The sequence below is a fragment of the Mycetomoellerius zeteki genome, unplaced genomic scaffold, assembly GCF_001594055.1.
Source record: "Mycetomoellerius zeteki isolate Tzet28-1 unplaced genomic scaffold, Tzet1.0 scaffold433, whole genome shotgun sequence".
NCBI classification, from domain to species: domain Eukaryota; kingdom Metazoa; phylum Arthropoda; class Insecta; order Hymenoptera; family Formicidae; genus Mycetomoellerius; species Mycetomoellerius zeteki.
The window spans coordinates 977,359-990,459 of NW_017257428.1; the positions used below are offsets into that span (position 1 = coordinate 977,359).

A 13,101-nucleotide genomic window follows, 5' to 3' on the forward strand; every position below is an offset into this window, starting at 1 on the left:
GACGCTACAAACGCTTCGAAGCGTTTGAGCGACCAATAAGAACAAAGAATTTTACGAATTGACTAATCAAAGAATGGGTGTATTCAGTATTACAATCGCTCAGTGAGCTCTTGCATCTGATTGGCATATTCCGTTAGAATTAAAAATATAGACCAAACAGATTCAAGAGCTCGCTGAGTGCTCAGTGAGCGGTATAATGCTGGATTCACACTGCATCCGATTTTCGTCGTACGACGAAAATCGGATGCAGTGTGAATCCAGCAGTAGTACCGAATACACCCAGTGTGTTTACAACTCCATTACTCCGGATCTACAATAGGTGTTTTAAGCCTTAAGTCGTAAGAAATTGACCAATTATAGTCGAATTCGAGGGGAATAATCGACTATGATTCGTCCATTTCTTATGGCTTAAGGCTTAAAACTCTATTGTAGATACGGGGTTATGATTTTATTCGCATCCAACATGCTCCAATCATAGCTCCTACTCACTCCAACACACTTGATAGAGTGAGTAGGAGCTACGATTGGAGCATGTTAAAGCATGTTGGAGCTTGCAAACAACCTTAAGACTCTAATGGATCCAACCCATCATGTTTAATTTGCCCATGATCGGATTGGTGGATTGTGAACGAATCCATAGCAAGCGTTGTGAACAGTTGTGAGCACTAGTGAGCATTCACATGCAAGCGTGAAGCGTTAAACAGTGGAAGCAGCAACCAATCAGCTGGGCGATACGAGTAAAAAATAGTGGTGTAAAAAAATATTTTTTACGCCACTGTAAAAATCGCCTCGTTGATTGGTTGCTGCTTCCGCTGCTTGACGCTTGCATGTGAATGCACCTTAAGTTGTGAGGGTTAGGTAGAACGTACCTCTTTGGTTCTGATCGTATTTTCGACTTCTCAAATTAAAGCCAATTGAAGAAGAAGAATAAAGTTACATACAAATTGATGCAAATGTGACGGTGATTCGTGACGCTTGTGACTCGTTGAAAATTCATGTTGCTATAGAAAAAAATCCTATAAAGAAAAAATCATCAAGAGAATCGACAACCATGGTAAGAGAGCCGAAGAAATCGATGATTCTACCAGGGTAACCAGGGAAACGGCGAAAATCTTGCCAAAATTTGTTTCCCTAAAGGAGAGTAATTGAGGTTAACAATTTAGCATGACATTGGATGACTTTTCAGTTTCAGTTCGGGTTTAACATGTTCCCGGAGATTCCGCGGCCCTTCAACACTCAGTACAAATGCTTCTCAGTGTCGATGTTGCCTGGAACCTATCGTCAGGATGTTGAACGCGGCGGCAAGAGTGAGTACCAACTGGTAATTAGATGATAACAGGAAGAACACTGCATGATTGATCTACTTTTTAGTAATCATGCCACCATCTGCCTTGGAGCAGCTTACAAGGCTCAATATTATTTACCCGATGTTATTCAAACTAACCAACAAGAAAACAAATAGAATTACTCATTGTGGTGTATTGGAATTTATCGCTGATGAAGGAAAAGTCTATTTGCCTTATTGGGTTAGTGAACAGAAATCTTACAACTCTTTTTATATATATATATATAATGATAATAGATAAATAATAAATTATTTGTTTTTTTTCATAGATGATGCATAATCTTTTGCTGGAGGAAGGCGAGTTACTGAATGTAGAGAGTGTGTCATTACCAGTTGCAACATTCTCTCGTTTTCAGCCACAGTCAGAAGACTTTCTAGACATTACAAATCCAAAGGCTGTATTAGAGAATGGCTTGCGCAGCTTTGCCTGTCTAACTACAGGTGATGTGATTGCGATCAAATATAATCAGAAGATTTACGAAATGTGTGTGCTAGAAACCAGACCTGGTCCAGCAGTTAGTATCATTGAGTGTGATATGAATGTGGAGTTTGCTCCACCGGTAGGCTATAAAGAGCCAATACGAAAGCCAAAGAAGGAAGAAGATGATATAGAGCATCTGGCTGATTTGATGCCGGCGCAGACTGGCTTTGTACCTTTTCAGGGTGAAGGGGTCCGGCTGGATGGTAAAAAACGCAAAGACATGCCCAAGCAGGAAACTGTAACTACCAAGCCGACCTATGTTCGCGGAATACCAGATTATGATTATCAAATAGGCACTCTTAGGTTCCTGCGAAATATGAAGCCAGCGAATAATAAGGAGGTAGAACTTTAGTTGCAGTTCTCTACAGTCTACGACATAGAATTATAAATAAAATTTTGTCTCGAACTTTATTGTTAAATGCAGATCTATAATTTTAATTTATGGCAACTTCACATGGCAGTACACGCGATTGTATTGTGATTAATATTGTTTGTATTCTTTTAGACGAAGGATCCAGACGAGTTTAAGGCGTTTACTGGCGAAGGGTTTACACTTCTAAGGAAATCCAGAAAATAATAGAATAACGAACAATTATTTATTTTTAATTTATAAATTTATGAGAGAGTTTGCCAGAATGAATGTTGTATTATCTGAATTACTATTTTAATAAGATATACGTATGTTTTTATTTTTCTGTTATATATTTGTCATAAGCAGAAAAAACATTGTTTCATCTTTCATATTAGGTCTTTCTTGGAAATAAAGAAATTGAATACTAAACCATATATTAAACGCTATGTAGGGGATAATTTTATAGAATTTTATATAGAAAATTATATAAATATTATCAAGGACAACTTTTTTTCAAAGTTATTTGTCTATCAATCTACTCTTACAAAGTATTTATTTCATATATAATAGTGATATTACTTTATTTACAACAAATATACGAATTATTTTTAAATGCTAATTAATTAATTAATCTGAGACAGATTAAAAGTATTTGATAAATGTTGAATATTCACGCACATAATTGCATTCTTAGTAAATTTTGGGATATAATCCATAATAGATATATTCTGGAAATTCCGATGATTCTAACTTTTCTTATATTCAATTCTTTCCACTTTAACTTCATCTCCGACCAGTTGATATACGTATGTAACCACTGTTGAACTTTGAATGTCCATCAATACGAATGATGGTATAACTGACCTAAAAACAAATTATTATTAAAAAAGAATTCCCATAGAATTTTTTTATCGCACTAATTATTATTGTAAATTTATTATTGTAAATTATTGTTGTAAATTATTGTTTATTTTATATTATTGTAAAGGTGTCTATTTTTCAGAGAAAATTTATACATTAACGATTAAAATATTGTATTAAATAATTAATTTAAAAATAGATTTGTAATAAAAAAAAATAGAATATATTTGTGAACTGAATCTTTGGAAATATATTTATTGTCAAAAATATTATATTTGATACACTTTAATATTTTTTAATATCATTTTTAGATTTTTATAAAAAAAACTTACGTATCTAGAGGATTGTAAGCTCCGGTGGCTGATCCAGGATTGATATAGAATTTATTTTCATGTTCATAGGCTTCAAATTTATGTGTGTGTCCAGATATGAGAATATCGACATCTAATTGTCTCTGTATCAAGGCTAAAGATTCTGGATCACCCCATGGAACTACTTGATGTCCATGGGAAAGTCCTATTCTGAACTGGCCTACAGTAACTACTTTCTGTTCTGGATAATTTAGATTCTGTAAACAAATAAAATTCTTTGTTTTGATTTGCACGTAATAATATTTAAAATTATGCAGTTTCTTGTAATTTAACTTAATCAATAATAACTCTATTTTTCTTGTTCTCAATTTTACTTGATCTAATTGTATCTAATTGTCCATTTCTACCAATGTAGTTTAATTTTAATCTTGGTTAATTGAACCGAGATTACAGTTGATCTACATTGGTAGAAAGAGCATTGTTTTAACTACATTTTAATATTATTCCATGTTTTTGTGTTTAAATGATTAAACAAAACTGTTGGATGAATATATACCTCATCGAAATCTCCTCTGACTACATGTACATCACTGGCTAATGTCTTGAGATAATCATAGGACTCCTTTGTACAAAGATTGCCAGTGCATAAGATATGCTGTATTCTTCCTGGTACCAGCAGTTTCTTGAATTTACTTGGGAGACTACTACATCTATGTGGAATGTGCAAGTCTCCTAATACCAACACAAGCTGAAAAAATTTGTTTCTGTACTCACTTTCAAATAAGAGATTTTAAAAGCTTAGTATATGGTATTATATTAAATAATTTTCTTTTTCTGAGTAAAAAATATGTATACATTTTTTAAAGTCAGAACTTTATGAGATAAAAATTGACAATTGTAAATTATTGAGGTAAACTGAAATAAATTAAAATATTATTTATAAACAGAAAATAATTAAATTTTAACTATAAATGATTTTCTAATTACACAATACAAGTTCAATGAATGAAAGAAATTATAAAATAATATACTACACCTATTTTAAGGTTAGATTACTAAAACAATTTTCAATTTTTCACACATTTATTGATTATTTTTGTATTACTCACCATGATTTTTGTAATTATCTCCTTTTGATATATTTCGATATTTATAATCACACGATATTAATAATTGCTATAATATAATACACAAGAAGCTGACAGATGCTGAAACGTCAAACATGACACCGGAAGTGACGAAGTGTACAATATACATACAATATACATGAACGGAAGTCAGAACGTTTTCGAGATGAATTTTGTACTGATCTGCGCAGATTCCAAATCCGGCCATTTAAACATTTGCGTCGCGGTAATTTTGAAGTGATGACAAAATTCGAGGAAACAAAAATGAGCGTTTGGATTCTAAAGGCCCTTCATCACTCCCGCTGATCGATTTTACCGACGGTCTTCTTTTCTTTGTAATTTGTAAATATACTCACCCACAAAAAAAAACGGATCACTATAAATTATAGTGGACGGGATGTCCACTCTGAGGTTTCTCTCTGATTATAGCAATTATTGATATCGTAGGATTTCAAATCGTGAAAATAAAAATCTAAATAATTGACAAAGAAATTGCACTATCTCGATTCCGAATATTTCCAGTTTATTCAAGGCGCTACATTTTATTCACTGTTGCAGATCTCAAGTATTATTTTATCTGTGACATAACCTATTCAATCTTCCACCCTGAATGGTCTTCAAAATTATTATTATTGCGTTTATGACCGCGCGTGAAAGTTCAAATGAGTAGTGCATTGTTTTGTTAGAATTGTTATAAATCGGAAAATATTTTATATGTGTATATATTTTTGTCAAATTTAGTCGCGTATAGAATAAAAAGTATTCAACATGAAATGCGTCATACCCGGCGGTAACATCAAAAGTATGTTCGTCATTCTCTTAATTCTTTGTTAGAGAAATCAGAATTGTTGTTTTATAGCGCAAACGAAAATCGTCAATTTAATTTAAAATTTTTTGTTACATGTGACTAATTTAATCTTTTATACTTATTTATTTTGTACTGGATACATTATTATTTACAAAAGAATGTATTAAATGTTATACTTGAGCTAAATAAGGGACCTATTCTGTAACTCTTAACGACTCTAACGATATCGTTAAATTGTCGTTGTGCAGCTTTTTTACTATATATAAAATCTACACAATAACAATGTAACGGTATCGTTGCAGTCGTTAAGAGTTACAGAATAGGACTCCAAAACTTTTAAAAAATTTAATATGCATCAGAACAAAAATTCAGATAAATATAATTTCATGAAGCTTCTTTGTACTGGATTTTTTAATTAGCATTTTTTTATTAATGCAGTTTTGGCAAAGGCAATACATACACTAGCAAAGATTGGAGACGAGATGTATGTGAATCCTCAAAAGGAATCTATCTCTTTTCGCACAGTCAACATGGTAAAATCAGCATATTCAGACTTCACGTTTCACAGGAGTTTCTTCTCTTACTATGATCTTGGAGATCTCGAAGAAGAAGAAGCACAGAAGTGTAAAATTTCAATGAGGGTAGTATCTATTTCAAATACATTTATGTACACGATATTTAGCCTATTCTACAATTTACAGAGCGCAATGACAGTCTTCAAATCTGCACATACATTGGACAAGCATGTAGAAACTTGTCACATTCATTTGGAGATGGATGCCTGTAATCTAGTATTTATCTTAAAATATAAAAATGGTATCAACGTGTCCCATTTGATATCCATTTTGGATTCTGAAAAGTTGCAAGTACACTAAAAACATTTTTCTTGTTAAAATTGATTCTCAGATATAATTTAGAGAATGATACTACTTAATGCTTAGAAACTACTTAAACTTGACTAATTCTATTAATTATAGTATTTCCAAATATTCTGAATATTTGAGTAATTAAAAAGTAATAATTTTTTAATATCATAAAAAAGAAAATATCTGAGGATCAAATTTTCATTTGAACTTTATTGGTCATATCAGATAATGAAACTTTGGATTAAATAGGCATCATACACTAAGGATGGTATGTCTAATGAATTGACATCACGAGCTCGAACATTTACAGAGGCTCTGCAAAATTTTCCACAAAATTTGATCGAAATAACGCTTCAGATAACGCCAAATAAATTATTATTTAGAAACTATGTGGATGATGAATCACGTAAGAAATGTTTCACTTCTAGCATATATAAGATGCAAAATAATGTAGTAATTAATATATTACTGTCAATTAATGTCAATTAATACTACAGTCATATGTATTACAGTTATGGCAAATACTACACGTACCCAGCTGGCCTTTGGTATTGGAGAATTTGATCGTTACACGATTGGCAACGAAACAAGTATCACATTTTGTTTAAAAGAAGTCAAAGCCTTACTCGTTTTTAGTGAGAGCGTAGGCGTTCCAATTATTGCAAGTTTTGGAACAGCAGGAAGGTATACATTAAATTCTCAAGCTATTTAATATTAAGTAGATATATACTTTGATAGTTAAAGATTAATATATTGAAGTATTATTTCTATATATCAGTAATATAAAATTGAGTATTTATATTTCGATAATTATTGATTTTTCAAGATAACTTTTTTTAGACCAATATTGTTTACGGTGAAAACTCAAGCCTTTGAAACAAACGTGTTATTATCAACTCTAAGTCCAGACTGTGACAGTCAGTCAGACATATCGATTGTCAGTAGACAAGTGCAATCTGTTCGAAAAAAGAATGCTTCAAAGAGTACATCCAATCGTGTCAACAAAGTGTCCTCGAGTCGAATAAAAAAATCTAGCAAACCTACAGTTAGTGATGTGTCCAAGAATACGCTAATAAAAAAGAAAATTCAGTTGGACAAAACACTTAATGAAAATAGGAATGCTTCTGTGAGCATCGTTACCACAAATGCCAATAATTCTATAAATGGTGTGCAAGAAAGAAATTCACATAGGCCGGTACAAAGTTGTCGCTCTGTCACATGCAGTAGTCCTGCTAGCACATCTTCGACGATTAGTAAGAAGATTTCGGAGGGCCAACGGAAGTTAGTAAATTCAGTATTTTCTAGCATCACAAAGAGAAAATCGACGGATGATAGAGAAAATCAAAAGGAGAAAGAAGATGCAATAGTTTGTGTTGGCTTAGACGAAAATGTGCCGCAGTCGCCGCCTCGGAAAATGGTCAAGAGGGCAAAAGTAGTGTTCCAGAAATGCTTTCAGAATACTTTTGATCCGCGAATGTTACCTGGTCATGACACTATCTTGGTAGAGGATTCCGATGAGAATAACAGTGATTGATATTATCTTGTGAGATTTGGAAGAACTTTTGTAATGACAAAAGAATAATTTATTTGCTCCATAATAAAATGCTGTATAATTTCATAACAGATTTTCTAGACTTAATAGAATTAACCAAGACAATATTTAAAGTAAATTATTTATTTATTTCGAATGTTTTTTTTTATTTAATCAGTGACCAATCCACTTTTTTTAATTGAAAATTAAATTTTTGTATAATTTCATACAGATTCGAGAAAGTTTTAAATAGAAACTTTTCAAACTAAATGTTCTTTCAATATTAAATGATTCAATTGTATAACCTCTTATTACTCTTGATTAATAAAGCTATTTTTCAAATAGTTTATGTTTAGTTATATGGAATCTCATAAAAAATCTGAATAATTTGAAGTAATAAAAATATGTGCAAGAGAATCATGTTTATAAAGTAGATCTTGATATTGTATATATAAGATGTTCTGATTGTAAAGTTCTCATTGTAAATAAAGAATTTTTATACATAAAATACCGACTAATATATGAGTATGTAAGAAGCCGTTGCTTTATATCTATCGTTTTTCAGACTTATTTATTTTTCATAAACGATTGGAAATAAGTGTAATTATGTGTGCGCGCGCGCGCGCGCGTGTATGTAGAAGTGTCGAATTTTCATTATATTTATTACGATAAATTAATAAAAGTTCTCTTGTGAGATGAAACAAAAAAAAATAATCTAATTTTTCCACTAATAGAAATTCAAAATTTACACCATCAGAATTAATTCTATTTCATAATAAAAAATAGATCAAAATACCATATATATATGTATTTAGGATACTACTGCATATAGCAAGATAACACGTGTTCATTCTAACTTTACCCGACACTGCTGTAGTGAGTTTCTAACTGTTCCTAACCCTATTCATTTTTTCGCGTTGGATACATTTTCTTAATTACGAAGTTAACAATCACGTGGGAGAACAAAGAATAACGTAAATAGAATGAGACGAATAGTGTTTAATCTAACTGCTCTGACTAGCGCGGGTTTGGGGGGCTGGTGTTTGGGCAAATTCTCCGAACAAAGGCGATATTCGAAAGACAATGAAACAAATGTGTTGTCAGCGGCGCGACTCCGGAATATGCCGTGTTTGCCTCTATTCGGCACCGTTTCGGCGGCTACCCCCTTGACACCTGTTGAAAGCAACCGCGACATGGGCTCCAAAGTGTCTTCGACAGCTACAAGGGTATCGCAGGTGGGTGAAAATCGAGGGTCGGATCAAGGACGATTGACTAACCCCTCAGATTTAATTATATATGTTACATATATATATTTATATATTTATATAGTAGCGGCAAATTAAGAGAATTTCGTAATTTGCAATTGATTTTTGACAAATCAATTGTTATGTAATGATAAACGATTTAATAATAAACATAATTTGATGGCATCACAAGAAAAGAATTAAGTATCTTAACGACATGTGTAGAAACTGCTGAATTATTTGTAGCATTATTACAAAAATTCTAATAGTCGTATTGGACCTTGGTAATATTGCGGCAGATTATGAAATTTGGTTTTCCCGGATTGGATCATGTCAGGTCGTATGAGGATTTTGTGCTCTCTTATGACAGACGAAACAAAGTTGCTCATTGGGTGTTTGAGCACATGACCAAGGAGAGATTGCAGTACAACAGTAAAGTAGAACGCTCAAAGTGTGAGTTCAAGCCTGATGAGAGTATACATCCTTTTTTCAGGTAAAGAAATAAAATTTTTTACTATTAAGTTTTAGATTATTCTTAAAAAATCTGAAAATTTATTAATTAAATTTAGTAGATTAAATTAATCTATTGAGACTGAGTCTTAATTTTGATGATGCCAACAGATCACAGAATACAGACTACAAAGGAAGCGGCTATGATCGTGGTCATCTGGCAGCAGCTGGGAATCATAGAGTGGATCAGAAACACATAGAGCAAACCTTTTTCCTCACTAATATGGCACCACAAATCGGAAAAGGCTTCAATAGAGATTCCTGGAACAGACTGGAGAAATACGTTCGAAAATTGACAAATGTTTACCAGGATGTTTACGTGTGCACAGGACCGTTGTACCTTCCTAAGTGCGTTTCCTTGCTGTTTCCAGTTTTTATTTTGTGAATCTTGTCTATTTTCATATTATTATTATTTACCTTATTAATATTCAATTTTTCTATTATTACTATTATTATCACATATTATATATATGATGCTACGCTTGCTTAGCGCCGAGACACTACCGTGTCTCCAAACTATTGTCATTTTTACTATAAAACTTAAGGTTCGCTTGTCTTACTTGAAACTTAATTTTGAAAAGTATTGTAATAAATTTATCCTGTTACTTTTCATTTACAGAAGAGAAGCAGATGGAAAAAAATATGTGCGTTATGAGGTCATAGGTTCAAATCATGTGGCAGTGCCTACACATTTTTACAAAGTGATCGTTGGTGAAACCAGCGATGGCAAACTTGAAATGGAAGCTTTTGTAATGCCGAATACACCGATTGACGACAACGCGCCGCTTACTAATTTCCAGGTATTCCAAAAAATTCTATATATATATACACATATATATATAATATAAAAGATATTAAAAACTATGTAGAACATTCTGTATATATAAATATAAATTATAAATATATATTTAAGTGTATAGCAATATAAATATATAATTAAATATTGTCAATACATTGCTTATTAATTATAATAGAAGAAATTATTAAAACTAAACGTATTAGAATAATTATACAAGTGTAAAAATATAAGATGTATTAAATTTATTTAGTATGTATAACGAGAGATAATAAATTTATATTATAAGAATTTGATCAATTTTTTTAACAGGTCCCACCAGACAGCATTGAACGCGCTGCCGGGCTTTTATTCTTCGATAAAATTTCACGGAATAAATTAAGCAAAGTGAATGGCAAGAACACAGGCTAAATTTGACGACTGCTCCATTCCCTTTTCTTGTTCAGATTGTAAAGAGTTTTATTTTCTGACACATCATCATATGTATATTTAAATCTAGTCCGTTATTTTTTAACTCACTGTATATAATTTTAGAAGTTTTATCATGATATTTTTTATATTATTCATACATACTATATATTGTTTTAGCTGCTCTGTATTTTATTTTATCGACTAATAAAGATGCTTATTGATGCGTCCATTCTAACAAACGAATGGACGCATCAATAAGCATCTTTATTAGTCGATAAAATAAATATAGCGACTCCAAGCGGACGACTAAATGTACAAAATCAATAAACGCATATGTATATGCGTTTATTGATTTTGTACATTTAGTCGTCCGCTTGGAGTCGCTATATTTAATTGTGTAACGCAATGTATTGTATATTTTCGACTCGTTTATATCAAATAAAACGCGCTCAAATCTGCTGTATTTTTTCTCTCTTATGTCGAAGATTTAGACATAGATATACCTATATTTACTGTGAAATAAAAATTATGCGTATAAATAATTTTACATGATAGCGTTTTGAAATGAATAGAAACGGAATAGTTATTTGAACTATACATATTCAGATAATTTTTACATATTTTGGCAAAATAACAAAATTGAATAAAAAGGATGTAATTAATACACATTTAATTTTGTTGAATATATAAATATGGAATGTATATATACATATATTCGGTATATACATCTGGATTTTCTTTATTTTTCTTATTTCAGACGCTGGGAACTCAGTCTTGAACACAAATGCTTTATAAGTGAAGAATCAAACGCTTATAAAATCGCAAGATAAAATCTTATAAGATATCGCCTCGTCGCTACTTTGGTCGTGGTAGTTATAAGTACGTATCGATTAATACGTTTGTTATCGTTAAATATCTAATAGTCATATAAAATCCTAAATGTGATAAAGTCGTTAATAATCATTTTATCTTACGAGCTATGTCTATGTACAAAATTAACAGGCGCGGTGATAATACGAGTTTTTCCGTGCGCGCGAAGAATTTTTCTTTTTTATGCTCACATCGGAAATACTTAACATTATCGACGTTTCTTTATAATAAGTCAGAATATATGTCGCTGTTTGACGATATTTAAGACTAATTCTTGCGAAAATAGGCAAATTAAAAGAGAACTTTATTGCAATTTAATTAATAAATAACATAATTAAAATTGTATCGAATAAATAAAAAACGTGTTAAAAGCAAATTAAAATAAATGTTGAACAGTTTAATAGAAGCAAAAAATATAAAATGACACTAAAAATAAGATGGGAATTAAAAGGAATTAATAAAAATTTAAAAAACCAAATAGATTAAATAAAGAAAAAATTAAAATTAAATTTTAAATAGGGGGAAGTTATTACAAGTTTAATAAAAATTTAATCAGAGGAAAATAAATGTAATTAGCAGAATAGAGATACAAGAATAAAAAGTTTGAATTCGCAGAATAAATTTCTATGTAAAAATTTCCCTTAATTCACATATTCTTTTGCAAGCGTAAGAATATTATGCATTATTCTCGAGATCTAGCATGTATTTTTAAGTCGTATGCTTTTTTGGAATATCGTTTTGCTTGTTTCCTTTGTTTATTCTCATTCATCAATATTGCATGCATCGTGACTTATAAATAATATCTCTTTAAGTATACATTAGGCACTAAAATGGACGGGACTGTTTGCTCGGATTCGCTTCCTTCGAGTATTGCTTTACGTCTTAAGGACACTTCTGAGAGCTTTAAGTACACTTTATTATAATCTACGTGATATTTATTTTACGCGTGTTATTTACAGGCTGTCTCAGAGAAAGAGAGAGAGAAAGGGAGAGATAGTTCTTTATTATTATTATTATTATTAAATAAAACCTTTTTATCCGAATATTATTTGATACTCGAATATTATCTTCCGTAATTCTTAGAATTCTTAAATTTAGAATTTTTTAATCTCTTATATAGATTCTTAACATTCCGAATCTATAGCTTGTCGAATCTTTAGAATCATTGAACTTCTAAATCTTCGAATTCTCGAATTTTAGAATATCGTCATTGGTCCCTTGGATTCAAGTAAAAGAATTACGATCTTTTTAAAATGTAAATTATTTAGAAAACATTCGTGCATGCAATGAATATACTCTTTCTCTAAGACACTCCATATTATACATTACTCAGAAAGCTCGAAACAAAACGTTGACTTTGAAGTTTCAACGCAATGCCAAGTTTTCAAATCCACTTGATCGATAATCCTCTATTGGCAAACATGCCGTCGAAAATTGTATCGTAAAAACGTTTATTTTATTAATCTTAGAATCATTGTCTACGTGATTTTTTACAAATATTGAATTAAAAGGACTTTACAGAAATTTTTTAATCTAATTTCAAAAGATCTAAAATTTAATTTTACAATATATATATATATATATATAT

General features: G+C 31.1%; 4 protein-coding genes across 6 annotated transcripts; 3 read left to right on the forward strand and 1 right to left on the reverse strand.

Annotated features, from left to right (window-relative positions):
* Positions 1–935: 935 nt before the first annotated feature.
* Ufd1-like (ubiquitin fusion-degradation 1-like) lies at positions 936–2,512 on the forward strand. 2 transcript variants are annotated; one of them, XM_018454350.1, is made up of 5 exons: positions 936–1,054; positions 1,187–1,307; positions 1,372–1,526; positions 1,615–2,166; positions 2,332–2,512. In XM_018454350.1, the coding sequence occupies exons 1-5, from the start codon at positions 1,052–1,054 to the stop codon at positions 2,401–2,403; spliced, it is 903 nt and encodes a 300-aa protein (XP_018309852.1). In that variant the 5' UTR covers positions 936–1,051; the 3' UTR covers positions 2,404–2,512. The 2 variants fall into 2 exon arrangements, with proteins under 2 accessions (XP_018309852.1, XP_018309851.1); XM_018454349.1 differs by lacking the exon at positions 936–1,054 and having other exon boundaries at positions 1,114–1,307.
* A 279-nt stretch (positions 2,513–2,791) lies between these two features.
* Positions 2,792–4,580, reverse strand: Vps29 (vacuolar protein sorting 29). The gene is made up of 4 exons (XM_018454366.1): positions 4,460–4,580; positions 3,907–4,098; positions 3,372–3,607; positions 2,792–3,042 (listed from the first exon to the last, which is right to left on the reverse strand). The coding sequence occupies exons 1-4, from the start codon at positions 4,460–4,462 to the stop codon at positions 2,925–2,927; spliced, it is 549 nt and encodes a 182-aa protein (XP_018309868.1). The 5' UTR covers positions 4,463–4,580; the 3' UTR covers positions 2,792–2,924.
* Positions 4,581–5,077: 497 nt separating this feature from the next.
* Positions 5,078–7,798, forward strand: Rad9 (cell cycle checkpoint control protein Rad9). 2 transcript variants are annotated; one of them, XM_018454352.1, is made up of 6 exons: positions 5,078–5,279; positions 5,724–5,926; positions 5,987–6,151; positions 6,401–6,557; positions 6,664–6,835; positions 6,992–7,798. In XM_018454352.1, the coding sequence occupies exons 1-6, from the start codon at positions 5,246–5,248 to the stop codon at positions 7,683–7,685; spliced, it is 1,425 nt and encodes a 474-aa protein (XP_018309854.1). In that variant the 5' UTR covers positions 5,078–5,245; the 3' UTR covers positions 7,686–7,798. The 2 variants fall into 2 exon arrangements, with proteins under 2 accessions (XP_018309854.1, XP_018309853.1); XM_018454351.1 differs by having other exon boundaries at positions 5,724–6,151.
* A 778-nt stretch (positions 7,799–8,576) lies between these two features.
* Positions 8,577–10,726, forward strand: EndoG (Endonuclease G). Its single transcript, XM_018454348.1, has 5 exons — positions 8,577–8,917; positions 9,226–9,419; positions 9,548–9,784; positions 10,056–10,236; positions 10,545–10,726. The coding sequence occupies exons 1-5, from the start codon at positions 8,666–8,668 to the stop codon at positions 10,641–10,643; spliced, it is 963 nt and encodes a 320-aa protein (XP_018309850.1). The 5' UTR covers positions 8,577–8,665; the 3' UTR covers positions 10,644–10,726.
* The last annotated feature ends 2,375 nt before the right edge of the window (positions 10,727–13,101 follow it).

What these genes read in the sequence shown, in the direction of transcription:
- Ufd1-like (XM_018454349.1), top strand. Translation starts at nt 1,175, where the DNA reads ATGACTTTTCAGTTTCAGTTCGGGTTTAACATGTTCCCGGAGATTCCG. An exon ending in TGTTGAACGCGGCGGCAAGA is followed by an intron (nt 1,308 to 1,371) that starts GTGAGTACCAAC and finishes TCTACTTTTTAG; the next exon opens with TAATCATGCCACCATCTGCC. An exon ending in AAGTCTATTTGCCTTATTGG is followed by an intron (nt 1,527 to 1,614) that starts GTTAGTGAACAG and finishes TTTTTTTCATAG; the next exon opens with ATGATGCATAATCTTTTGCT.
- Vps29 (XM_018454366.1), bottom strand. An exon ending in TCAGAGGAGATTTCGATGAG is followed by an intron (nt 3,608 to 3,906) that starts GTATATATTCAT and finishes ATTTGTTTACAG; the next exon opens with AATCTAAATTATCCAGAACA. An exon ending in GCTTACAATCCTCTAGATAC is followed by an intron (nt 3,043 to 3,371) that starts GTAAGTTTTTTT and finishes ATTTGTTTTTAG; the next exon opens with GTCAGTTATACCATCATTCG.
- Rad9 (XM_018454351.1), top strand. Translation starts at nt 5,246, where the DNA reads ATGAAATGCGTCATACCCGGCGGTAACATCAAAA. An exon ending in ACCCGGCGGTAACATCAAAA is followed by an intron (nt 5,280 to 5,723) that starts GTATGTTCGTCA and finishes TTATTAATGCAG; the next exon opens with TTTTGGCAAAGGCAATACAT. An exon ending in AGTTTTGGAACAGCAGGAAG is followed by an intron (nt 6,836 to 6,991) that starts GTATACATTAAA and finishes AACTTTTTTTAG; the next exon opens with ACCAATATTGTTTACGGTGA.
- EndoG (XM_018454348.1), top strand. Translation starts at nt 8,666, where the DNA reads ATGAGACGAATAGTGTTTAATCTAACTGCTCTGACTAGCGCGGGTTTG. An exon ending in AGTATACATCCTTTTTTCAG is followed by an intron (nt 9,420 to 9,547) that starts GTAAAGAAATAA and finishes TGATGCCAACAG; the next exon opens with ATCACAGAATACAGACTACA. An exon ending in CGCCGCTTACTAATTTCCAG is followed by an intron (nt 10,237 to 10,544) that starts GTATTCCAAAAA and finishes TTTTTTTAACAG; the next exon opens with GTCCCACCAGACAGCATTGA.